We start from the raw sequence: 26863 nt of genomic DNA, 5'->3' as shown, positions 1-26863 counted from the left end.
TAAAATTGTATTTCACAACCATAATTATAGCACCGACGAGGTATTGGGTATAGGTATAGAGTTTTTATCCAATGTATTTCAATGTATTTCTTCCGCTCACTTTTCTGTGATTTTTAAGGTGTCGGTACTACAGTTTAGGTGGGCCACCAACTACCATAAGATAAGAAAATGTTTTCATACAATTCTTATACATACCTCGTCGGTGATTATAGATTAAAAAAGTTGTTCTTCTTTCACTTTTCACTTTAATTTATTTATTTCACTTTGTTTCTGTTATTTTATTTAATTATTGTAAATAAATAATACAAGCGTAATAATTATGTATATGAAAAATACATTGGTAAGTTAATACTATGATCACAGACGAGGTATAGCTCCTATACCTCGTCTGTGCTATGATTATATGAAATAAAATTTTATGAACACACATATGTTATGTTTATTACTATCCAATTTTGTATTTTAAGATAAATAAATATTATAAAACATTAGAATTATATATTAAAGAATCTTTTTTACTAACTTTCAAACATTCCTTTTCTTAAAATTGTGTTACAATTAAGATTAGTATAATTCATAGATTTAAAATGAGTGGGAATAGCAAAGATTTGGCGAGCCAATCAAAACTGGCTGGCTCAAGTCCAGTCTCTTATTATAGTGTCTCTACTTCAAAGTAATTACATAAATCTAATTGAAATTCAGAATTTTAAATAAGGTTTTCAATGTAATTGTTTGTTTTGTGTTGTCTATTAAATTAAGCGCATTTAACAGCACAACAAAAAGTATAAGAAAATTGAATATAAGCGAAAATGATAAAGATTGATATGCATTATTTGAATTACAATGATCGATAGTTCTCGTTGTTTCTCGTTTTCGATCAATCGAATCGCTGTGTGGGATAGTTGAGTAGGAGGAGCAGGATTGAGAGAGGAGAGTTTCGCGATTCAGTGTGTCTGGAATAAAGTCCGTTATATAAAAAAAAAGTTATTCTTTCTTTAATGTGTTATTTATTATCTACGTTTCGGTATAATTTAAGTAATTTTACATCCAATTGTTAATTTGCTGCTGAAAAAAAACACAAAATGAGTGAGAACGCAGAAATCATAGGAGTAACATTGCCTGAAGATGCGGCCAAAGCGGAAAAGTTTAAAGAAGAAGCTAACGAATACTTCAAAAGTGCGTTTATAGAGTCTTATTTTAAATTTAACATCACAGTTTCTTTTATACTGTGTTGCGAGATCTAAAAGATGTTAGCAATTATCATTAGATTAATACAATAACGTCACGTGTGTGTTTAAAACTAACCAAACTTCTGCAACGTAAATGATCATTAAATTACATGGAATGAAACTTCATCATTGAAAGTAGTCAGTTAAAAATTTTAAACAAGCGTGTCACTGTCATATTTTTTTGTACGGTGTCACTTTTAAATAATTATTTTCATATTTGAAAATATCCTTTACAAATGTGACATTCAAATTTTTCCATGACATATCTTACTTATGTTATTTATCTCACATATTTCACATTATATTGTACAAGTGTCCATAGTATGATTACATAAAAACTAAGTAAATATATTTATTGTTTGTGGTGTGGAATTAATACAAGCATTTAATACGACCAATTGATTTATGTCTATAATAACCTTGTTCCATTATTTTTTAGATCATGATTATAACAAAGCCATAGATTTCTACACTAAAGCCATAGAATTCAATCCTTCGGTGGCAGTATATTATGGGAATAGAAGTTTTGCCTATTTGAAATTAGAATGTTTTGGATATGCACTTATAGATGCATCAAAAGCTATTGAGTTAGATAAAAATTATGTAAAAGGATATTACCGTCGAGCTGCTGCTCATATGTCACTTGGCAAGTTCAAACTAGCTGTTAAGGACTATAAAACTGTTATTACAGCAAGACCAAATGACAAAGATGCAATGCTTAAATATACAGAATGTAGTAAGATACTAAAAAAATTAGCTTTTGAGAAAGCAATTTCTGTGAATGAAAATAAGAAGAATATAGCTGATACGATTAATTTAGAAGCTATGGGTATGTTTGACCAATATAATATAATATAGTCCAATGCTCTCGCTGCAGTACTGATAAGTCTGCACTGCCTTTTCAGTACTGCAGTTAGAGGATCACACTGTATGACATAATGTTTGACCACAGTGATTCAATAAGTTAAAGTGTTACAAAGACCTATCAAATTGGTTAATTAGATTTCCTTATACATTACAGCCATCGAAGATGAATATACAGGACCTAAACTTGAAGATGGAAAAGTTACATTACAGTTTATGCAGGATTTGTTAGAATGGTACAAGAAACAAAACAAATTGCACCGTAAATATGCCTACAAGATTCTTTTAGATGTGAAAGCATGGTTCATGGAACAACCAAGTTTAGTTGATATTACAATCCCTGAGGATAGTAAATTTACTATCTGTGGAGATGTACATGGACAGTACTATGATTTACTTAATATATTCCAGTTAAATGCATTACCTTCAGAAACTAATCCATATGTATCCTTTGCATTAATGATTGCATTATATTTGTCTCTGTCTTTCAAAAGTATGACTTATGAAATTTGTTTCTTAACAGTTGTATAGTTATTCAATGGAGATTTTGTTGACAGAGGCTCATTTTCTGTAGAATGTATATTTACTTTATTCGGATTTAAGTTGTTGTATCCAAATCACTTTTTTATGTCTAGAGGTATGTAAGTATTGGTTTATTTGTTTTATTAACAAATAGTGTACATTTATTATAAGATAAAATATTTAGGTAATCACGAATCTGACACCATGAATCAAATGTATGGATTCGACGGAGAAGTCAAAACAAAATACTCTGCTCAAATGGCAGAATTATTTACAGAAGTTTACAATTGGCTTCCTCTTGCACATTGTCTTAATAACAGAGTGCTCGTAAGTTTATATAATTATATGTATAAAGATATTTTAAGGTGACTTCAACAATTTTGTCAGTATGTGTCAATTAATCATTGCATGTAAATATAAAAATTATTTTGTAGGTAATGCATGGTGGTCTATTTTCAAGGGATGATGTTACATTAGAAAAAATCCGACAAATTGATAGAAATAGGCAACCACCGGAAAAAGGATTAATGTGTGAATTATTGTGGTCGGATCCACAACCACAGCTGGGTAGAGCACCCAGTAAGAGAGGAGTTGGTGTTCAATTTGGACCTGATGTTACGCAGAATTTTCTTGCTCTGAACCATCTTGATTACATTGTAAGAAGTCATGAAGTGAAAAATGATGGATATGAAGTAGATCACGATGGAAAATGTATCACTGTGTTCTCTGCCCCAAATTATTGGTATGTTAAATACATATTTCATGAGCTTATTTTTATTTAACACTTTGTGTATAAAATTTTAATTTTGTTTAATTATTGCAGTGATACTGTGGGTAATCGGGGTGCCTTTATTACACTCAATGGCAAAGACATGGAACCCCACTTCACATCATACGATGCAGTGGTATGTTACCTATTTTTAATAGATTGCTTTAATGTGTCTTCCTACATTATACGAGCATATTATTTCAGCCTCATCCAAATGTAAGGCCAATGGTATATGCTAATTCTCTACTAAAATTCATGTGCTAGTGGAACACTCTAGGTACTGTAGGTACTCTAGGTAAATAAATAAGAAACGATAAATGAATACGAGTAGACCAATCGAAGTTGCGTAATATATTTGATACCGAAATGGAGGAGATGAGAAATACTGTCTTCTCCAGAACAATAAATATTGTATTCTTTTTAGGAACGAGAAAATTTTCTGTATGATAATAAATGCAATGAAGGCATAATATTGATGGGTACAAAAATGATAGAAGTTTGCTTATTTTGATAACATACGAACAGATATGTATCAAATCATCTTGTGTAAGGATAACGTTTCATTAGCTGTTTGTGTTTCATTATAAGGAAGTAATGTAAAAACAAAACATTTCTATTTTGTACCCTCAATTAAACCATATTGTTCATTAAAGATAATTTATATGTTAGTGTTCACGCACAAACTGAAGAAATGATCTCAAAGATCTCGAACAGATTATAGTATATTCTAATATGGTGCTGAACATGTAATGAACACACCTATTATGCTCTTAATTTATTCTTTAATGAATAATGATGGTTTCTACAAAACAATGAATATGATAAAGATATCTAACATGCATGCGCTCTAGCATCACTATGTAGTACAATTCTCCAGCCAGTCACTATTTGTCACAATATTTGTGACACCTACTTTTTTACTTTCACCTAACATTTTGTTTTTTTTTGTTAATAATAAACAATGTTTATAACGTATTCGAGATTCATATTGTTTTCATTGAAGCAATGAAAATTGTACCTTACAAAATGAGACGAACGATTTCTTTCACTAAACTATCCCGATTTTCACGATTTACGGTTATAACTTTCGATTTTTTATCTGCTTGAAGATTTTGAAATAATGACAAATATCTCTGTGGAATTTTATGCATTTCAGGTATCGTTGCAATTATAAAAGGTTCATTTCTACTTCCAGAAAATAATTTCAGTATTTTATCATGAAATTTCTGACTAAACAGTTCCATTTTACCAATTTCGTCTATAATTAATATGTCCTATGAAAATAAAACCTTAGTTACTTATTTGCAAAATAAGTACATATAAGATATCTAAAAATAATTTGCTTACTGCAGTTGAGTCAAAGACTGGTAATGCTACTGTTTCCAAATTACTAAGAAACACGTAATAATTTCCCACTTTATATTTAGAACGTTGTGATGGATCTATCACATCTCTGTATGCAAATAACGACGCTTTAAAAGAAAATTAATGTTTTTATAATTATAAATTGATACTAACTTAACTCTTGCCAATGTCAATTTTCTTCCAGAACTGTTGATGGGTACAACATCGAATCCAATTCTGTTGCCAATGTCATTCCGTACTTCCTCTGTATAGAATCCATCAACCTTATGAGTTTGTTCTTTTAAGTTTGAAATTATCTCTTTGCATATTGTACTTTTTCCTATGCCTAGTATAGTTTAATTGCAGTTACTATACATAAATCTTTTTGTTTATAAGAAATGTGATTCAATCATTATTAAAAAGTCAAACATACTGAACAAAATATTTATATTAATTATGGTTATTGTATAGTGTTGTTACAATTGCCGAATATTTTATAATATTGAAAAATAATGTAATGTTTCGATATTTAATTGATCAAAAAGTATAAATATCTCAGTGTATTATAGACGTAAATTTTTGTTAAATATTCCACGAATTAAACTCGAGTAATTGCTGGAATATTATAAACTTCTTAAAAGTCGCGGACTTACCGGGGGGACCGGTGAGAAGTACACGCGAGATACATAACGTGGCGCCGTTCTGTCCATCCATGTTCTCGTTTTTCTTTACCTTCGACCAAAGATTGCGAAAAATGACAGTTGCACGTAACTTAAAAATAATAAAGCTTTTGAATATACAAAAAGGAAATTGTGATTTCATATGTTCGTGAATGAAAATTTGAGATGCACGCAACAAAAACACCGAAATCAGACCGGAGAAGAAAGATTGGTAGAATTATCGCGACGTGGAACCGCTGAATAGCGATCAGCTGATCGTGCTTGAGTAAGACAATCCGCTCGAGTGGGCACAAACGCTTGTGTGTATATGTAGGTATTTCATACTTTGGCTGCGTCGACAGTGCGTTCGTGCGTGATACGCGCCTCGTGCGACTTGTGTTTGTGTTTGTGTATGTGTGTGTGTGTGAGTTCGTGAAACGTACAATCCGCGACACGTCTGTCACAGAATAAATATAAGATCGACTACAACGAAACTTATAATAGTCGCAACTTCTATTAGTCTCGCGGGCTTGATTGCGCCACAAATCCGTCTGTTTGTTAAGTTTTCCCGGTTTTTTGATCAGAAGACGCGAGATATCTTTAGAATTTTGAGTTTACACGAAGGATCTTAAACGAACAAGAGAATACGGGCGTTTCAGGATACATGGAAGAAAGGGACGAAAGGTGAAGACGACGGTTTTATCCGTTTTCGCGTACATATCAGTACCTATAAAGAAGAAATGGCTCGTCCTTCCGTCTGTAATCCACTTTCGTACCTTATCACACGACAGATCGACAATAAAGTTGATCATTGCAAACGTCTAGTTAACGCTAGATTCGAAACCTCTGAAACTCTATTCAGAAAGGATCTTTTATCTCATTATGGATGTGTTAATGCAATTGAATTTTCGAATCAGGGAGATCTTCTTGTCTCCGGTAAGAAACTAAAATTACATTTATTACTTTTTATTTTGATTAGTATTCTAACCATCGATTTTGACAATCGGAGTTTGGACGGATAATTGAAACTGCTTAAGAAATTTGAGAAATTTTGTAGCATTTTGACATTTTATGAAACCACACATTTTTTAAGCAAGCTTTTAATACATATTTTCTAATAGATCAAATTAACCACTAAAGTGAAAAGTAAATACTACAACATAAAATTAATTTGACAGGTGGCGATGACAGGAGGGTATTATTATGGAGAGTGGAACAGGCAATAGACGGTGTGGGTAAACCTGCAGTGATGAAAGCTCAACATATTAGCAACATTTTTTGTCTTGGTTATGACAACAGTAAAACAAAAATATTTTCTGCAGGAAACGATGATCAAGTCATTGTTCATGATTTACGAACGTATGGATACTTTCAGTTACAGACAATTAAATATAATAATTGACAATGAAATAATTGTTTATACTCTATAGGGGCGATGTTGTAAATTTCTTTTTACATGAAAAGCCTGTGTACGGCTTATCGGTCCATCCACACAACGATAATGTGTTTGCTAGTGCTTGTGATGACGGAAGAGTTCTTATTTATGATATAAGAGGTTCCAGTGCTATGGAAACTTTTTGCTTGGCAAAATACAAAACTGCGTTTCATTCTGTAATGTTTAATCCTATGGAGCCTAAGATGCTTGCTACCGCCAATGCAAAAGAAGGTGTTGGCATGTGGGATGTCAGAAAACTTTTGGAGTAAGTAAGTTAAATAGATTGAATATACATATATATATATATTCAATAATAAATACATTTTTTTTATATGAATGTATACAGACCTGTGTTACGTTATGGAAATGAAAGCTCAGCACAGAGTTGTATGAATGTTAGTTTTAATGCAGCAGGTAATAGATTATTAGCTTTGAGAAGAAGATTACCACCTGTACTTTATGCAGTCGATTCTCCTACACACTTATGTCAATTCGATCATCCTGGATATTATAATAGCTGTACAATGAAATCGTGTTGTTTTGCTGGAGATAATGATGAATATGTTCTTTCTGGTAAATAGTAATTTTGTAAATGTATACGAGCCATTAATATGTATACATATCTACATAATTTTATTCATTTTAGGTTCTGACGACTTCAATTTGTACATGTGGAAAATTCCCCCTGAAGGTGTAAAATGGGTAGAATCTGCACATATGGTATTACGTGGTCATAGATCCATTGTTAATCAAGTACGATACAATCAGGCTAGTTGCATTTTTGCTTCTTCTGGAGTTGAAAAAATTATTAAAATCTGGAGTCCATTTTCTCTTGGACCTAGCTGTTTGGGTGGATTGAAGGTAATATGTAACAGATAACATAATTTTGACGAAATTTTTTTATCATTGTTTATATTTTATTTGATGCATTTGAATTTATAGAAAGACGCAGGTCCTCGAATCAGGCAACGTAGAGTATTTACTCACGATGAATATATTGGATTAGTATTACGTAGCGGACAGTTTATGACACACGACTATAGTCATCAATCAACTAGAGAAGATCCAAGAATGATGGCATTCTTTGATTCTTTAGTACAACGTGAGATTGAGGGTTGGAGTTCTGAATACATGACATCAGCACCAGAAACACCTAGCGACTCTGAAAATAATCCTCCAACTGAACGTGCTTATAACGCAACTGATTCTGATGGTATACTATATTTTTAGGATAGGTTTATATCGAATTAATTGATAGTTCACCAAATGATACATGTATTGTATAAAATAACTTTGTAGATCCAGCAACATCTGATCGTCAATTGATATTACGTATTTTGGAATCAGCAGGGAGTGGATTAGTTCCTGAAAGACCTTTAGGGTCTCCAAACCGCATAACACGACTTATAGCAAATCGCAGAGAAAAACTGATGAGACTTGCAGCTATGGATTGCGGGGCACCATTAAATAATATTTCTTCTGTGGCTCCTGGTCTATCTGGATCCGATTCTGCTAGTGACGGGGAAAATGCACAAACAAAGTGTAGATCGAAATCAAAATTAAAAATAAAAGGAGTAAAGAGAAAACATGATAAAATTATGTATTCCGCAAGAAGGAGTAGGAGGGCCAGAAGAAAGTGTGCTGTGCTACAAATTAACAGTGACTCTGATAGTGACGAACAACCTGTTGATACAACACAGCCTAGTACCAGTTCCGGTGTAATTTCTAGAAGATCACGATATGTTACAAACGCAATCGAAAGTGACACAAAACATTCAAGTTACAGCAGTAGCAGTTCAGAGGATAATGATAGTTCTAGTAAGCGAAAACGTTCAAAACCTGATTCCGATACTTCTACAACAGTGCATAGAAGGAAGCATGGAAAATGTAAGAGTAACTCAAGAAATGATATTGCTAAAAGCAAAAGCAAACGTCAACAGATTGATTGTGATACAGACGAAGAAAAGTCGGATTGGAAGATTTATTTAAGCGGTGTTACCACAACAAAGATTCAAGAAGATAGTCCGTCAACGCCTGTAAACAAATCATGCAAAGTTCCTTCAACTCCCGACAGCGGTATTACATCAGGAGTATCGACAGTTGAAAAGAATGGTGAAGAAGCACAGAAAGAGCAGAACGACGCAGAGAGTTCGGATCATGAACAGAAATTGATGAGTTTAGAGTGTTTTAGGAAGAAAGTGGATGTAGCTAGAAGGAGCTATCATAATCGTTCTACGCCTTTGTCGCAGACCATTTCAACTACAACTGATTCTTCCGATTAAGCTCCTATTACCTTCAGACTTTTAATCCCTTTCCCCGTGTACATAATGAATCTGTGATTCCTTGAAGTATATTTTTATAATACTAAGTTTGATCAAACACGAATATGGTCGTTTTTTTCTATTTTCTTTTAATTTTTATTATCTTCTTATTCATTTTTGTTATCCTTGTAAGTATCCCTATCATACGAAAAAATCCTAAACATAAATATTTTATCGGAATCTCTCATGATACAAGACATCCCCATAATACTTTTATTGGAATCTCTCATGGTATAAAACTGTTTCAGAGTAATAATACCTTAAAAGGATCGATAATAAATGTGTTTTCATCATATTCAATGACCTGATCGTGATTTAATCACAAATCAAGTATATTACAAATGATATAGGAAGTTATAAATTTTGTAGCCTCACATTGGTGATATCATTAACGACCGCCATCATAATTATTTGAAACAAATCGGTTTCTTTATTGCAAGATAAACATGTTTGTACATGACCATTAAATCATATGTAATCGAAACTACACACCGTCGAGAATTATATATAAATTAACGTTACATTAGCTATAACAATGCGACTCAGCTAATGTGTATTGTTGATATGGTTTGTAAGTGTGATGGAAAATAATAAAACAATAAATTAATATACTTTTTTTTTATATGTTCAGCTTTGGAAACAAATTAAGAATATTACATTATTTAATCCTGCATTTATACTTCTCTATTAACTTATAATAAATAAAGGAAAGAATTATTTAAATTCATGCATTATTTCATTACCGCGAGTTTAAATGCGGTTGACACCACGGAACATTAATACTAAAGATTTCTTACGATACATCATTGTGGTTTCCAGATATTTATATCTGACTTCCTGCGATTATAAATCACCTTATTCCTTAAAAGGTTTAAGAAGCAGTATGTATAATACCCTCTCGCCAGTAGTATTATTAACTTTAATTACTTAAAATGTTAAATTTATCTTTATTAGTTACATTTAACATGTGGTTTTTTGGTGTTGTGCTTGTAATATTGAAATATAACGTACTAATGTATAATTTGGACGTTCATAGTGTTCAAATACGCAATGCTTTTTCAACACCGTATTCCAAACAAAGAGGAAGTTACTTTGGCTATTCCATTGCATTTTATGTAAATGGAAATGATTCAATTTTACTTGTTGGGGCTCCCAGGGCGAATGTAAGTACATTACAAGGTGTAATTGAACCAGGAACTGTATACCAATGTCCACTTAATAATGCATGCAAAGAGTGGCATATTGATGAAACTGGAAATGGTCAACATAAACATATCTATAGAGAAAAACAAAGTAAAGATAATGCATGGATTGGTGCAACAATTGCTGTAGAAAACAAAAATTCTCCAAGAATTGTGGTATGTTAAGATTTGATCTATATTCTTATAACCACTCTTTTAGATTTTCTTTTGCAGATATAATCCTAACTACTATATTTATGTAGATTTGCGGTCCACGATGGACGCTTATTGATTTACGTTGGACGGTGAATAGATTCATGACTGGCATTTGTTACTGGGCAGAAATTAAATCTTTTAACAAAGAAGTCAAACATGGAATAGTATCGTTTTCCGACCAGTCGCAATTAATAATTACTAGAAGAAATCAGTATGTTTACAATTTGGGAATGGGTCTAGCTGGATTTTCTTTACATGTGTCTAACAAAGTGCAATGGACAGTAATATTAGGTGCTCCTGGTGCACTTAGTTGGAGAGGTACATCCTTCTTAGTTACAGAGTCTTCTAAAAAAAAAATAGAAACAATAAATCTATTTCCTACTTATGAAGTAGAATTTGACAGTGGTGATTACTCTGGTAAGTATAGTTTAAGTCTTTTATCCATATGTATTATATCAACAATCAATTATTACTACATAGGGTAACTAACCAGAAACAGAATAGCCAAATATTTTACTAAAAAATCACATTAAGATTATGAACATTGTTTTTTATTGAGATCATCTTTTAAAATGTATTTAAGTTAGCTATGTTTTTCTGAATACAAAGTATTATATCCTCATCTCCCGAATATTATAATTTACATATTGTTTTCTATTTTTCCCACTATATTGTAGTACAACCTTGAACTTTCCTTGAACGTATATACATATATTATTTACTGATACCTCTTTTCTCCTATCGGGTCTCAAGAAGACATATATATGTACCCATCCCAAATAGCACACAGACGACTTAAGACGGCTTAAAGTGGCCTCAGACCTAAAATAGCCGTAAGATGGGCGTCTTTAAGGTATCATGTGCTATCTGGGATGTATTAAAAACTACCCGAACTAAACAAGGATACATTACTTATATATGCACACGTGTACATCTTTAATATACGTTTAAAACCATGATCTAGAGTTTAAATATTAATTACATAGGATGAATGTATAAGGCAATAATGTTTTTTTTAAATTTTCAATGTTTTATTTTTGATAACTTACCTTGTATGTTTTATGCAATGCAAAAATAATATATAACATTTTGTTTAGGCTACGCTGTAACATCTGGTAATTACTTTGAAAAAGGAGAATTATGGTTTGCTTCAAGTAGTCCACATGCTAACAATATGCATGGAAAAGTTGTTATATTCAATTTTTCTAATAACGATAATAAGAAATCAACAGTGAAAAAGACTGTATATGGAGATCAGCTTGGTGAATATTTTGGAGCTGCTTTAACATCATGTGACCTCAATAATGATTATAAAGATGAACTAATAATTGGAGCTCCGCAATGGGCGAAAGATATGGATGAAGGCCGAATATATATCCTTAAAGCTACCCACAGTGTATGTACTACAAGTAATTCATATAATTATTATTAAAAGTACGTATGTTCTTTACCCAGATAGAACATGACCCCTTGAAGACGCCCATTTTACGGCTATTTTAGGTATAAGGCGCTTTTAAGCGTGTTCAAGGCGTTATTGGGCGACATGTGCTATCTGGGAAGTAAAAACCTTACTGAGACGCCCAAATAATTATTAAACAATAGAATCTAAATAATAATATAGTATACCCTTGCAAAAGTACACAAGGTGCCCACGTCCAACGTTAACGTTTTCGTATGTCAGATAGCATACAGACGGCTTAATGACGGCTTAAAGACGCCTTAGGCTTAAAACAGCCGTAAAATAGACGTCTTCAAGGCGTCATGTGCTATTTAGGATATGTTAAGAGTCGCGTTAGATGTTTATGGTGCTCGATTTTTATTCATGGCCGTGTTATGTCAACTCGAATTTGTTTCTGCCTTTTTGGTATGTTTAACAAAATTTTGTATAACATACAATTGGGAAAACAAGTTGTAGAAATACATAATTTGATACTCGGACTATTCCAAGAAGCATGGAGACCTAACAAAGCCCGGAATTTTCTCCAGGTTCTGCATTTTCTGTAACTTTCAGCTATAGCAGCCAATCTAAAGTGAATCAAACCACGAGGCTTTACCAACACATTCTTAGACATGTTTTTCCCAAAAATTAAAAAAAAAAATTTCGACTGTTTTGAGATCGTCACAGTGATGAGACCCCTTAAAGTATGAAATAGGCGCATCTAAATAATATTTTACACATACCTAGTAATAGGAACTTACATGTTACTATATTGTGAAAACATATTAAAATCAGGGTCGAATACCTCAAATTTGCTCATGTTAGTACATATGTATACATATATATGTGTCTATTGATATTGCATATTAATTGTAGGATGTTTTTGAGAAACAAATGTTTGAAGGGGGCACACCTGGAAGTCGATTTGGTTCTGTCATAACTTGTCTTGGAGATATTGATTATGATGGTTATGCTGACTTTGCTGTTGGTGCACCATACGAGGAACAGACTGGTGCAATATATATATTTAATGGCAACAGTAATGGATTACTTAAACGTTACAGTCAAAAAATAATTGGCAAAGAGTTTGGGGAACACGTCCGTGGCTTTGGAATGTCAATTTCAGAATCCCGTGATATAAATAATGATAGATATCCTGATATTGCTGTAGGCGCTCCTTTGTCAGATCAAGTAATTATAATAAAATCTAAGCCAGTTGTTGCAGTAACGACAGAATTAATATATTTGAAAAAACAAAAACTGTTACAAAATTCTACATTATTTTTAATCCAAGTATGTACATCATATAATGGAACATATGCGCCTACTCATCTTGGTACGTATAGGATTAAAATGTCACAAACTAATGCCTTATTTAGACACATAAATTTGTAACAAACTGAATTTTGCTTAGAAATTTCTCAATTGCTTAAAGTTGATGAAATGTATGGAAGAGCATTTTATGATACAAAAAAAAGGAAAGACAACATTCATCATTCCATTACTTTACAGAACTCTAAAACTTCGTGTACTTCAGATAAAATTAATTTAAAGGTAAGAATACCGAGAGTATGATATTAAAAATGATGTTTTCTGTAAAAGGGAACTTTTATACTCAGTTTTATTGAATTTTTCAGGAAAATATCCAAAATATAATAGATCCTTTGGAAATATTTGTATCAGTTAAATTAAAACAAGAAAATGAGGCAATTATAAATAAATTTCTTTCTAAAACTGAAGATGTAATGAAACTGCCATTTGCTGTAGACTGCGGAGAAGATAATGTTTGTACATCAGATGTTAAAATAATGTTGTCAACGGACTTAAAGTTTGGTAACAAATATACAATTGGGTCTTCATTCACTGTTAAACTTATAATAAATGCTTATAATTATGGTGAACCAGCATATCAAGCTAAAATATACATATATATTCCAAATATATTATTCTTGGCAAGTGTACCATCTTCATGCATGGAGGGTTCTCATGTACACGATACTTTAGAAATAATTTGTGATATTGGAAATCCACTGAGGGCAAATGTAAGTTTTAAATGTTATGCATTAATTTCTAAAATAATATGGTACAATTATGTACTTTTTTTTTTAGAAAACATTAATATTGGACTTAGATCTGAGTGAAATTCGATATGGTATTGATCAAGTAAAATTAATGTCAAATTTTACTATGCAAAGTGAACAAAAGAATTCATCGAATCATACACAAACTTTAATTATATACTTTGATGTTGACGTTGATGTAGCAATAGCAGGGTGAGTTAGTAGGCACAGTTATTATTGTACTTACATATGTATTGTCAAATAATGATATCAATTTTTATATTTTCCCAATAATACAAATTTAATAGGAAAACACAGGATGACTTGTATTCGTATTTTGGTAAAGTCCAACACCAATTAAATGACATTCAATTTGAGCATGTTTATGAAGTGCAAAAATTTGGTGTCAGTCCACTTGAAGAAGTTGTACTCACAATTAGTATTCCAACATACTGGAAACATTCTACAGAAGATATACAGATTATTAATCTTAATAAGACAACTGGTTATATGGATGGGCAACAACTTTATTGTACACACTCAAACGTTACACCTTCAGTTTCTTTAATCAGTATACCAAACATTTATTCTGCGCATTCTAATTTGAGTGTACAGGAAAAATTTAAAACGAAAACTAATTTTTCAATGAGTTTACCACCCGTGAATAGGTCACTGTATCTTGACTGTGCAAATACTAATGTACAATGTACCTATCTTGAATGTAAATTAAGTCCTTTTACAAGTTCCTTGTCTGTAGCCAAAGTTACTCTTATGTTAGATCTTTATTTAAAAAATTTTAAATGTAAGATCTTTTTTATATTTGATTAATGTATATTTAATTATTGAAAATGTTAAAACTGACTAATTCATGCTTTTCTTTGTTTTCATCTTTCATTACAGCAAATATGTTAGAAGGAAAGGATATCATATACTTTTTATCTAACGGAACTGTGAATATTGCACAACCATATAACATAACTCAGAAATATGGACACAAACCTGACAATACTATTGTTGCAACAATGTTCTTAGGTTCACCAGTGAGTGAGCAACTTGCAACTTGGATAATACTTTTATCAATTGCTTTAGGAATTGTATTACTCGTGTTTTTAATTATTGGATTGGTTACAATTGGATTCTTTAATAGAAAAAAAAGAGAGGAACTTCAAACATTAAAATCGAAAATGAATGTAAGTTGTATATTATAAATTAAAACAGTCCGTATATTGTGGATTAATATTTAGTAGTCATAAATAATCATTATGTTACAGAATGAAAATAAGATTATTTTAAACACAAATACACAAGAGGCGGTGTCTAACTAAGAGTGACAAAAATTTCTGTAAATATGTATTTTTTATTGCGTATATATATTATGTAAACAGAATAAATAACAAAAATGTTCTGTATTCAATAAACATATATTACACAGCACATACTTTTCTAAGGCCACCAGTATTTTTATAAAAATATAATAAATCTTAGAAAACAACAATCAGATTGTAATTCTTCAACTATTTATAAAGCTTGGAAAACCTATGCAAATGACATTTGCAAATGCAATAAATATTTTTAATCTCTGCTTAAGATATATAATACTCTATAAAAGCAAAAAGCAAAATTTTCTTAACAAATACTTTATATACAAAACGTCAATTCATTTAGTATGCGATTCAAGCAACTTGTACCATTGTTTCTTATTCTGTTCATTTATATGCGCCACAGACAAAATTAAATTAGCTGCTTTTGTCTTGAGTATTCCTAATATGATCAGAAAATCTGATTATATTTGTAATATTTTAGCTATTTAAGATAATACAGCAAAGTTTACATTACATGTCAATGAAAGGGCATAAAACTTTCATTCTACATACAGGGTATCTTAAATATAAGTTAAAATATTTTAACGAGCACTAGATAAGCAGGACTGGAATAAAAACTTTGCTACCATTTTGCAGTAATAACATCAAAGTTTCGAAACATTTTCAGCTGTTTGTGCTTTGCTAAGAAGCATAGGATTTTGTAATGTCATAGGTTTATTGGACAGTGAAGATAGAATAAACGAATCTTGTTACATTTTGTTGCATCTTCTGCAATTTAGCTGTTACAAAATTTGACAATTTTTGTCAAGAGATCGCGACGTAATGAACTGTTGATTTTAATCAAAATTGATTTTCATTTAGAGGAACACATAGTCCCCACTAAGTTCTGAGCCACCCATAAATTCTCTGAAAAGTAAATAGCGTTGATTTTTTACTTTCTCGGATGCATGTTTCACACTGCAGGACAAGTCATTTATCATCACCAGCTAATATTCTACTAGTGTTCAGTGAAAAATCTGTATCTAATAGTCAGTTATTTGTTCACAACACTTGCAAATTCATTATTTGTAAGAATCTTACCCCAAAGTTTCTCTTATCAAATAGCTGAAAAGCCTAGGTTAACGACCTTTTTTTAACACGCTCACCGCGGAACCTATTTCGGTTGACTTTCCGTTGACGCCGATTATATAATTTAATATTTGAATTTGTATTACATGACGGTTTATTCTAAGGCCTTATTACTGCAAATTTGAAGTAAAATGAATATGGATCATAGAACATTTTTATTCCAATTGTGTTAACAGCCTTTAAAATATTTCAACTTAGATTTGGAATATCCGGTACTTTCTTTTACTTAGTTTTTTATCTTAACTTACATTAATCGTCCAAACCTAGGCCTTTTGAAATTTCATCTGCAGTTAATTTATGACCAGAAGTAGGAGGACTGTCAGAAGATAGAACAGGTTGCATGGAAGGTGTTGTACTTGGTGTATAAGACTGTGAAGGAGCTGGATAACTTTCTCCATGAGATTTCTACAAGAGAAAAACATTGTAGTAATTAAATAATAAAACTCGTAAATTTGCAAATATTTTTATACTTACATCTTTACCGTGTTTACTAAGACCTTCTAAGGCAGAGCTGAACAAAGAAGAACCAATTGCAGAACCTATTCCAGATAAGAGATCTGAACCTGAACTTGGTTGTTGACTAGAATAACCACCAGAAGGTTGATAATTTCCATAACCTCCTTGGGGTTGATATCCTGGTTGTTGATTTCCACCACCACCACCACCACCAAGTACACCACCAAGAATGGATCCTAGAGCTCCTGACAGTGGGTCAGACGGTTGACTTGGTGGATGTACTGGTGCTGCATTACCACCACCTCCACCTTATTTAAACATATATATATATATATAAATTTAATCCACTATAATAGTTGTAAAGTGTTTGAACATGTTAATTTAGATCTAAAACATGGTGTAGCAACACTTAAACTATCGACTATTGATCAGTGTCCATCATGACTTAAGAACAAAAATAGTTCTTAACAGATGATGTCATTCATGCAATCACTTTTAATGTCAGTTTAAATCGTCACTTATGATGACTAAAAGTCATGTATGAATGAAATGATGATACTAATTGATGCCAACTATTTGAAGAGGGATAAAATTAAGAAGTTTACGTTTAAAATAAATGGAGTTTGATATTTTTAAGTTACAATTGATATAATACCTAATGCTCCAAGAATCGAGCCTAATACACCACCACTAGAATCTTGAGGATAGCCCTGTTGTGCGTGCGAGTTGCTTTGTAAAGCATTGCTTGCTAAAAAATTGCTTGCTAAAGCTGCACCAAGGGAACCAAGGTTTCCTAAACCACTTTCACTTTCTGTTTTTGATTTAGAAGCATCTGATTTTTCATGATCTGTTTCAGCCTCTCCATCTTTCTTTTTCTGCAAATATTAACAAATCGAAACTACAGTTGTATTATTACATTTTTAAATAATAAATATTATTAATTACTAGAGTTGCTTACATTTAATGCATGGGCTGCAGCAGCTATGCCTCCAGCTGCAACTAATCCACCTAGTGCTAGACCAACTTTATTTAAGCAGCCACCAAATGCATCTTCTTCTTCTGCTTTTTCATATCCAGGTTGATATCCATATGCTTTTGAAGGGTTGTAACCAGGTGCTTCATATGCACCAGGCTGAGGACCATAACCAACTGGTGGTAATGGTCCATATCCACCAGGTGATGTTTGAGAACCTATTGTTGGATATAATCCACCTGGTGCTAAAATTAAAATAATAATATTTGCCATTGAATATAAAATTATTTTTAAGAAAGGTAGATATAATATATAATTAAAATGCTTCATTACGCGGAGGTCCAAAGTTTGCTGTAGGTACATCTGGCATAGGTGTAGCTCTTGGAGAACGAGACGGTTCAACAGAAACGGTTTCGTATGCAATAGAATTTATTTCTACATCACCATCGATAACCAAATGAGAAACTTTCTGATATGGTAATCGATGAACAAATTCTGTAAAATGTCTGCCATTTATAGCAATTTTATAGGCTGCATAATCACACAAAACAAACATCTCAAATTCTTGTCCAGGTTGAATCCACATAGGACCTCCATTCTCTTCTGTTCCCCAAGTCATTGATTCTATATGATTCCTAGTGATGAACCCTTCTGGAAAACGTGGTGATATGTGGATGGCTATGTCATCCCTTGGGTTTAATGTAGGCCCCAATTGGTAGTTAACAGCAAAACGTATACCATCTGATGGAACTTTTCCTTGAATTTTTACCATTTTTCCAGGTATCAGACCACCTTCAACCAGTCCCACAAAAGGAATTGACTGTGGACATAGAAATTTATCAATGTTTCACCAATGTTCCTTAAAAATAAAAGATATTTTATAGAAATCTTTAAATTTATTGTTACATAAATGTAGTTATTCCAACCATAAGCTGTGTTCATTATTTTTATATTTATATTATATTTATACTTTAGATCTTCCTCCAAATTGTACTACCTGCAAATGCAACTAAAATATGTACAATTTCTTCTTTTTTTAAATTTCAAGGCCATTTTCTAATGTTTAATTGTACTAAATTCTAACATAAAAAAGTTATGCATTACATATTACAAACGTGATTATGATTATAACTGCATTGCAGATACCAAATTCATGACAGCTTACTGATTATTACTTTTAACTAGTTTCATTATTTAACAAGTGAACACTACTTACAGGATGTAAAATTGGTTCGGACATTTTTTCACTATATTCTATATTACAATTTGCGAATAAAATGTATGTTCTAATCCACGATGGAAGCCTAGAGAATAGTACTGCGCACACGAAGAGCTATGTTACTGTCGTTAACTATGTATTCCCTTCCAATTCTCTTGAAATATTTCTATTTAGAGCGCTGACGTTTCCAGCTTGAACTGTGCAATGCGGCATACACTATACGTGACGCAGCTTCTGGTGCGCAGTGGTTTCTTTTGCGTATGTACTTATTCCAGTTCCACCTGGTTCCACCGTTCTTTCTGCAATGTGTCTCTGATGTCCTGCAGACTGCAGTGTCCTCTCATGACCGGGGACAAGCGGGCAAGTTATATGTCATATACAAACAGTGGGACCAATGAAATCTCAATACTTTCAAAATGGACCGGAAACACGTGGTGATGAACCAATTATAAGACAGAAATTATCTGACGTCAAGAGTATGGACGAAGTAGGCAATTAATACTGCGGAACTTTTGTAGAAATGTAATATGTATCTATGAGAATCATTTATGCGTGGAGACATGTATTAAACAACAATTAAAATAATGAGGTATACAAAATTATTTTATATTATTTGACCTGGTATTTGAGTCTGACAACATTCTGTATCACTGAAAGTCTGCATCAACATTCTTTTCTCCAGGAAACATTAGGCGCAGTTTATAAACTTAAGCACGTTGAATCCATTTCTGTAATTAGAATTTCCTTATCGCGTACAGTTTTTGTAAACTAACGGATTTTGTGGAAAATGTTATTTTTACAAAAATCGTTCATTTTCGATATATAGGGTGCCTCTGATTGGGTTCTACGACGGAGTTGGAGGTGATTCTATAAGATAAAATAAGTCGAAAATAAAAGAATACATTCTTTTCGTTTGTGGTTTCGTTTTCGAGAAAATTCGGTTTGAAGTTTGAACATTCAACTAGAACGCGTGTATTCGTGCTGGCAATAAGTATGTAGAAACGGCCTGCAATGAACAGACACGTTAGCTAATTGTAAGTCCTATTTTTTTATTGCCCGTGGGTCTAAAAAATTTTCAAGTTCGATTATTTCGAAAATGAAGCATCACTTGACAAAATTTTGTTCCCTTTCTTCGACTTATTTTTTTTTTATAGAATCACCTGCCCGGTTGTACTATCCGACTTGAGACACTCCATATCTATAAGTAAGTAGCATTTATGTATTGGTATAATTGTTAAGCTTAAAAATCTTATTTGAATGTCTGCAGCGATAAAAAATGAGAATTAAGAGATATCACCCGTTACAGTAGAAATAGACCAAAATCAAATGTTATGCAAACATTTTCCCTCGGTTCAGTAAACAACAAAAAAGATTTCTTAGGAGGTAGGTATTAATGATAACTATTTATTGCCTAGAAAGAAGTAAAGTTGTCGTAGCAGGGGAAACTTAGGATTCCACCACGTCCTTGCTATGTTATTTCAGTTTCCATAATTAAGTAGCCGTGTCGTTCCACGCCAAATCGGTCACTTTTTGCACTTGTTATCAGGGATTCTGTTGAAAATGAAATATGTTGTAGTCCACGTGAAATTAGGGGGGGTTTAAGTCATCATTTTTGTGTTCCCGAATTTGTTTAAAAATTACAGGCTATCGAACTTTACGATGTTTGCCTATTTTCGTGAAACAGCGATCTACTTAAGAATTTATATCTCGGAAATTATTTACCGTATCGAATTCGTTCTTCGATTATTTTAATCTAGACGGATTGCCCTACTACAATAACTTTTTGGTATATCAAAAATTGATTCTTTAATAAGGAAAATTATAAACAAATTCTTTTTTCGTGATTTTCTCTGTGAGGGGCAAGGGGTGTTTAAATTTAAAAAACATTTTAATCTACCCTTTCACATTATTTTTTTTATGTAGAATCACCTAACTTCGGGTTGTAGTGCTAGTTCACAAACACCATATAGGTCCCAGATAGCACAATACACCCAATAACGCCTTGAAGACGGGCTTAAAAACGCCTTAGACCTAAAATAGCCGTAAAATGGACGTCTTCAAGACATCATGTGCTATCTGGGGTATGTACATGGTTTTTTCGTCTAAAATTGCGTTTCCGTAACTTCGAATCATTATTTTTCAAAAGTCTAACGTGTTAAAACATATCTGCTCTACATTTAAATTTAGCGCACTCAAATTTGCAAGAAATATACAAAAATTCTCGAAAAAGTGAAAAAAAAAATCATTTCTGCACATCAGTCCCAGATAACACATGATGTCTTGAAGACGTCTATTTTACGGCTATTTTAGGTCTAAGGCGCCTTTAAGCTGTCTTTAAGGTGTCATTGGGCGTCATGTGCTGTGTGGGGTGTTATTTCATTTAGTATGTATTGAAATATTTATTGTTAATATTATTTTGTTTTATTCTGCTTGAAACTACATTTCAACATGACCCTCTAGAATCAAACGTCTTGACGACAACTCTACATTTATGTTGCTGGTATCGTTTTAGAAAGAATTTTAGTTTTGAAATTTGTTCCCGAACAGAACTATTTCATGAGCCCGTAAATCTAATGTACCAAACAATAATTCATTTATAAGTTGTTTCCTTTTACATACTATTATGTAGTGCTTTTAATTTTTTTTTTTTCGGGTTACGACGTAAAGTGGCTCCATTAAAATTATCGCTTCAAGGTTGTGCAATTAATTAGCAAAACAGTTACAGTGGAGCAAGCGCATATTATCGCCCACACTCATTTTTGCCTGTGCATTGTTTAACATTAGGGGAAACTGAATAAACCGTTCATTGAGATACAGCAGCCCAGCGTGGAAGAAAATTTTCTTGGCGTAGAAACTGTAAACAGTCGAATGAGAGCTAGTTAATAGTCAGCAGATGTGTTGTATCAATTTGGACCGACAAAATTGATCACGAAGTATGGAAACATTCTGTTCGTAGTGTTTTTTTTTTAAGTTAAACGTTGCTTGTTCATTATCGAGAAAAACAAATCATCTTTTTGCATAAAAATGTAAGATGATTTTATATATAAATAAATATAATGAATGTAGTTTTTGAATAAGTAAAAATCGCAACATTTTAACGGATTAAAATAATAAATCTTAAAAATTAGTGATAAAGTTTTATTGTTTTTGTAAGGTGTTAGAAAAGAAGATTTAAAATTACGTATTGATCATATTGTTACATGTTTTTGATCATCAACACCCTTACGGGAACAATTAAATATGAATAAAAATGATGTAAAGTTACCAATTCCAAGATACACGTAAGTACGGTTTAATTTATACTACTACACATTATGATAGAATTAGATTCGGGAATCTTCGATTAACTAGTTAAAAAAAAATACAAATGGCAAGTTAACTCATCTTTTCTGGTTAACAGATTAATTATTGGGAAAAATCTAAACTACTGTTGATATTAATGCTTTATACATATAAAGTACAAAAAATGCAGTTAAAGAGGAAAGGATCTGTGAAAACGTAGTCTTCTTTATGGAATTACGTACAGATCAAGAATTGAAAATTCGCAATTCAGAATAGACGTACCCATTGGCGTAACTAGGTAGGGGCCAAGGTGGGCCTGCCCCCCCCCCGCCCGTCCAGGAATTATGCAAATATGTAAAAAAACATTCGTCAGTTACTAAAATCTTCTGTTATAAAAAATAAATACTTGGGCCGAAATGCAATATGCAACGCAACTAAATACAAAAAATACAATACTATCCCCATTACGTGAAAGTATTAAAATTGTATTAGAATTAAGCTCTTTCATTTTAATATTCTACTGTAACTAATAATCCGGTAACATAAATTGAAGGGCCGGATGTAATAAGGAGACTAGCTTTTGAGAATGCAAAAATTATTTATGCAGAAAAAACCAGCAAATTGAAGCTTATACATATATGATAGGTTTTAACTATATGTATTTGCACACAATATACTCTTGCTTTTAATCAATATCAAATTTTGTTTATTTTTAAGAATTATGTTTATATCTTCCTATTCTTAGTTTTGGTGTTAAATAAATATGTAAATAATTATTGTAAAATGTGTAACTTTATTTTCTGCAACCTACGTATATGGTGTAATATAGGTACAGATGTCTCATGGGAAGTCAGGGGACCTGCCCCCCCCTAGATAAAAATCCTAGTTACGCCAATGATATTAGCAATGCGTATTTCATAAGAAATCTTTCGCATCCCGTGTCCTTTTATTCCATAGAAATAACGATTACTAATCTAATTTTCCTGGCAAATTGTAAGCAGACGTATTGCCAAATTGCCATCACAAGCTACGAATTTTGTCCAATGATTTCAGGGTCCATACACATAAGGTGTGTCGCTATAAAGAGTATGTGAAGCGTGCAAGGGCTAGGCACTGACGCACCCACAATCTGTATAGATAAGAATTAAATTTTGTCTGTCAATTGGTTCTATTCAAAGGCTTTGAAGTTTTCTACATACGGTTTAGATAGCTTGATGATTGAAGGAAGATCTAGATTTGGCTTAGCTCGTCTCTGTGTTTGTTTACATACCATCCAAAAATAAGCGACAGAAACATTTATTAAGCTTAAAAAAACTTTTGTAGAGGTGGGGAATATAATGGTCATAAACATGAAATTCGAACAATTTCGGTTGCAAAAGAAAAATTCTTCCAATTTAGAAGTCATTTTTTTATGTAACTATTTGTTTACTAGAATAGAATATACTCACAAGGTTCGACACTTTATTCTAGTAACACTTTGTATAGGTACTTCACACCGAATCTAAGAAAATCTATTGGAATGATGAAAACATGAACAGAAAACCTAGTTAATCATAGCAAGAGTAGTGTTATATCTTCATTTTTTTCAAACTCTTAAATAGTTCCCCGGTATAAAAACAGAGGATTTATTTAAAACGATTGCAAAGTAAATGAAACTATACTTTAAACAACTATATAATCAATAATTTTTTAAATTTTCAAAAATTCTTCGAGATACGTTTATATTTTTATATGTTACTAAAGACTCTGTCACATGTAAATTCTTAATGTAATAAGAAAATCGATCATGATTCTTCTGTGGTTATTTTGTGAATGCTGAAACGAGTTTGAGAAATAAGTTTTTCGACGAAGGACATAGGTAGGTACAGCACTGAACCAATACAAGGACTCGGCAGCGAGATCAATAAGCAACGTAAGCGGGCCCTTCTTCGCAACGTTTTCAATGCTTTCTTATACACGTAAACGGCCTTCCACGCTTGCTTTTGAATGTGTGCATGTATATACGTTCGTTTCATCCATCCCTATGAATCCAGGTGTCTGCTATGTAGTAATGGCGCGGCCTTTGTTCAATGTACTCACTTGTCAAACATACATTCGCAGATTATCTTTCTCCGAAGGTAACAATGAATCTGTTATATACAAATCTCTGCAATTATGCGCGACATGCTTGCATATAGCAGTAATATTACAGTGGGTGATCTGCGGATTTTTATGCAAAATAAATGTTTCTAAAGTAATTTATAAAGACAGAACCAAATGTAGAAATTTATTTCTATTAAAGGTTATCGTTTGTTTAAATATTAGACGGTACAATGGTTTGATGGGTTTTATTCCTGATAATAGTTTTAATTGTAAATAAATTGTTTAAATTGTACAAATTTTGTGAATACTATTATTCAGTGAATTTATGTAATTAAATTATATTAATAAATTTTCAGTTTATCACAGAGTGGAATGTTTTTTGCGGTGTTTGTAAGTTTATTATCTTTTTACAAAGGTAACAATAAATCTGTTATATACAAATTTCTGTAATTATGCGCATTATAAATGCTGGAAATAAAATCATCGTGAAATATAGAGCAGTAATATTACAGTGCGTGACCAATAGACTTGCGGATTTTCATGCAAAATAACATTTTCTAAAGTAATTTATAAAGACAGCAGTAAATGTAGACATTTATTTCTCCTCTTAAGTGTCCTATTGGGTTCAGAATAAAATAGAAAACTCGTTGGATCCGATGAAAGTTTTGTGTTTTATCGAATTTCACAGAACCCTATAGGCTATAAATGCATAAAATCCGCAGTCTAATAATAACGTAAGCCAAGTTTTTTGAACTAATTTATTTTATGTAGTTTTAGAGGATAATTGTTAGTTAACAATTATCCGGTATAAAAGCTTGATATTGTGATTTTGTTTCTATATAAACACAAAGAACATATTTTTCGCACTGTGGTTCTAATAACTCAATCACCCATTGTAGGTAGGTCACTGTAAAAGTTGTAATCTTTTTTATGATACATTAAATAATAATGCTATTTCTTAAAAAAGACATTTGTATTTTGTATTACACTATGTTTCTTAATTGGATTTTATACTTTCGGAATAATATTTACATATAGTGTGAGGTTCTTAGAGTAAATGAGATTGTTTATTTTATATCTTTTGAAGAATTTTAATACCACTCTATGGTAAACCGTAACTTTATTAATATTTTTTAATTATATAAATTCATTAAATAATAATATTCCAGAAATTTGTTTATTAGAATAAAAATTTGTATTGAAGAATTTATGTATATAATGTATTTCATTACTTTTATTATGTATTTCATTAAATAGTGTATCATTTTGTAATTAAAATACACATTATCAATAAGAAAATTACAATTAAATTTATTATTAGTCTACCCTTTTAGAGCAAAACCCATAAAAACTTTGGCACTCACCCAATACATATTACGGATAGAAATGGACTAGGAATTCAAGAATAGCAACCCATTTTCCGTATGACTGTACGTTTTATTAACTAAAGCTATCGTTTTTTATTATGTATCGAAATTGTAACAGCAGAAGTGTACAGTGTTTGTTTTCGAAGTTTTAGCCAGGAAGCTTGTACGAAAGCTGGCATCTAAATTCGGATTGCAGTTTTGTATATGTACACAGTGGGTAAAAAAAGTATTCGTACACCCTTTAAAATAGAACAACTCATTCAATATTGGACCAAGTGGCTTGAGTTTTTTTTGTGAAGTTAGAAGGATTAATTTGCTAAATGATTTGTTAAAAAAATTATGAAAAATTTGCGACTTTTTAGAATATCGAAGAAAATAGTAAATGTCGTTTTTTACAACTTTTTTGTCTGAGACTGTAATGACAATTTAATAAATACATTTCGAAAATTTATGTTAGTTATATACATGCTGCAAATTTTATTGAAATCGGTTAATACAGAAACGAGTAGAGGCATCGAACGATGTAAGAATCTTTAGATATACTACAGTTGTAGGTGAAAAGTCGCGAAAAACTGCGATTTTCCACATTTTGAACCGTTTGTACAAATATAAACTATCACAAAATTAAAGAAATGTATTTGTTAAATTTTCATTACAATCTCAGAAAAACGTCGCAAAAAGCGACCTTTACTATTTTCTTCGCGAATTCCGACCAATTGCAACTTTTTCAACATTTTGTTAACTCATCATTTAGTACACTAATCTTTCTAAGTTCACAAAGAAACGCAAGTCACTTGGTCCAATTTTGAAAGAGTTGTTCTATTTTAAAGGGCGTACAAATACTTTTTTTACCCACTGAATGTTGCGTGTGCATACGTACTGTGCGTGTTCGTATTATACCACTTTCTTCGAATGGTTGTACGTTTCAGTATTCGTACTCGCATCAGAAGCACGTATTCCCGGTTGTAGGGCCCTCAGCTGTTGAATAGTAAAAAT

The 26863-nt window shown here is 31.9% G+C and overlaps 5 protein-coding genes across 5 annotated transcripts; 3 read left to right on the top strand and 2 right to left on the bottom strand.

Annotated features, from left to right (window-relative positions):
* The first annotated feature begins 849 nt into the window (after nucleotides 1-849).
* On the top strand, nucleotides 850-3726 carry LOC107188180 (serine/threonine-protein phosphatase 5). The gene is made up of 8 exons (XM_015576428.1): nucleotides 850-1176; nucleotides 1669-2058; nucleotides 2251-2537; nucleotides 2625-2730; nucleotides 2800-2942; nucleotides 3050-3357; nucleotides 3439-3520; nucleotides 3589-3726. Exons 1-8 carry the CDS (start codon nucleotides 1083-1085, stop codon nucleotides 3646-3648), a joined length of 1470 nt encoding a protein of 489 aa, XP_015431914.1. The 5' UTR covers nucleotides 850-1082; the 3' UTR covers nucleotides 3649-3726.
* A 677-nt stretch (nucleotides 3727-4403) lies between these two features.
* Nucleotides 4404-5613, bottom strand: LOC107188157 (cancer-related nucleoside-triphosphatase homolog). Its single transcript, XM_015576406.1, has 4 exons — nucleotides 5382-5613; nucleotides 4903-5074; nucleotides 4732-4837; nucleotides 4404-4658 (listed from the first exon to the last, which is right to left on the bottom strand). Exons 1-4 carry the CDS (start codon nucleotides 5548-5550, stop codon nucleotides 4404-4406), a joined length of 702 nt encoding a protein of 233 aa, XP_015431892.1. The 5' UTR covers nucleotides 5551-5613.
* Nucleotides 5614-6127: 514 nt separating this feature from the next.
* Nucleotides 6128-9135, top strand: LOC107188175 (DDB1- and CUL4-associated factor 5). The gene is made up of 7 exons (XM_015576422.1): nucleotides 6128-6323; nucleotides 6566-6746; nucleotides 6818-7087; nucleotides 7169-7395; nucleotides 7469-7683; nucleotides 7765-8035; nucleotides 8122-9135. The coding sequence occupies exons 1-7, from the start codon at nucleotides 6128-6130 to the stop codon at nucleotides 9102-9104; spliced, it is 2343 nt and encodes a 780-aa protein (XP_015431908.1). The 3' UTR covers nucleotides 9105-9135.
* A 1021-nt stretch (nucleotides 9136-10156) lies between these two features.
* On the top strand, nucleotides 10157-15216 carry LOC107188155 (integrin alpha-5-like; the record flags this gene model as incomplete). Its single annotated transcript, XM_015576405.1, has 9 exons — nucleotides 10157-10501; nucleotides 10588-10957; nucleotides 11638-11936; nucleotides 12855-13314; nucleotides 13393-13532; nucleotides 13622-14020; nucleotides 14088-14251; nucleotides 14347-14840; nucleotides 14939-15216. Coding segments are annotated over exons 1-9 (2949 nt in total), but the record flags the coding sequence as incomplete, so codon positions are not given.
* Nucleotides 15217-16085: 869 nt separating this feature from the next.
* LOC107188177 (uncharacterized PE-PGRS family protein PE_PGRS54-like) lies at nucleotides 16086-19231 on the bottom strand. Its single transcript, XM_015576425.1, has 6 exons — nucleotides 19134-19231; nucleotides 18251-18737; nucleotides 17903-18162; nucleotides 17600-17819; nucleotides 16963-17252; nucleotides 16086-16893 (listed from the first exon to the last, which is right to left on the bottom strand). The coding sequence occupies exons 1-6, from the start codon at nucleotides 19155-19157 to the stop codon at nucleotides 16738-16740; spliced, it is 1437 nt and encodes a 478-aa protein (XP_015431911.1). The 5' UTR covers nucleotides 19158-19231; the 3' UTR covers nucleotides 16086-16737.
* Between the last annotated feature and the right edge of the window lie 7632 nt (nucleotides 19232-26863).

This window comes from Dufourea novaeangliae, unplaced genomic scaffold (assembly GCF_001272555.1).
Source record: "Dufourea novaeangliae isolate 0120121106 unplaced genomic scaffold, ASM127255v1 scaffold130, whole genome shotgun sequence".
NCBI classification, from domain to species: Eukaryota; Metazoa; Arthropoda; class Insecta; order Hymenoptera; family Halictidae; genus Dufourea; species Dufourea novaeangliae.
This window is presented reverse-complemented; position numbering and strand designations above follow the sequence as displayed.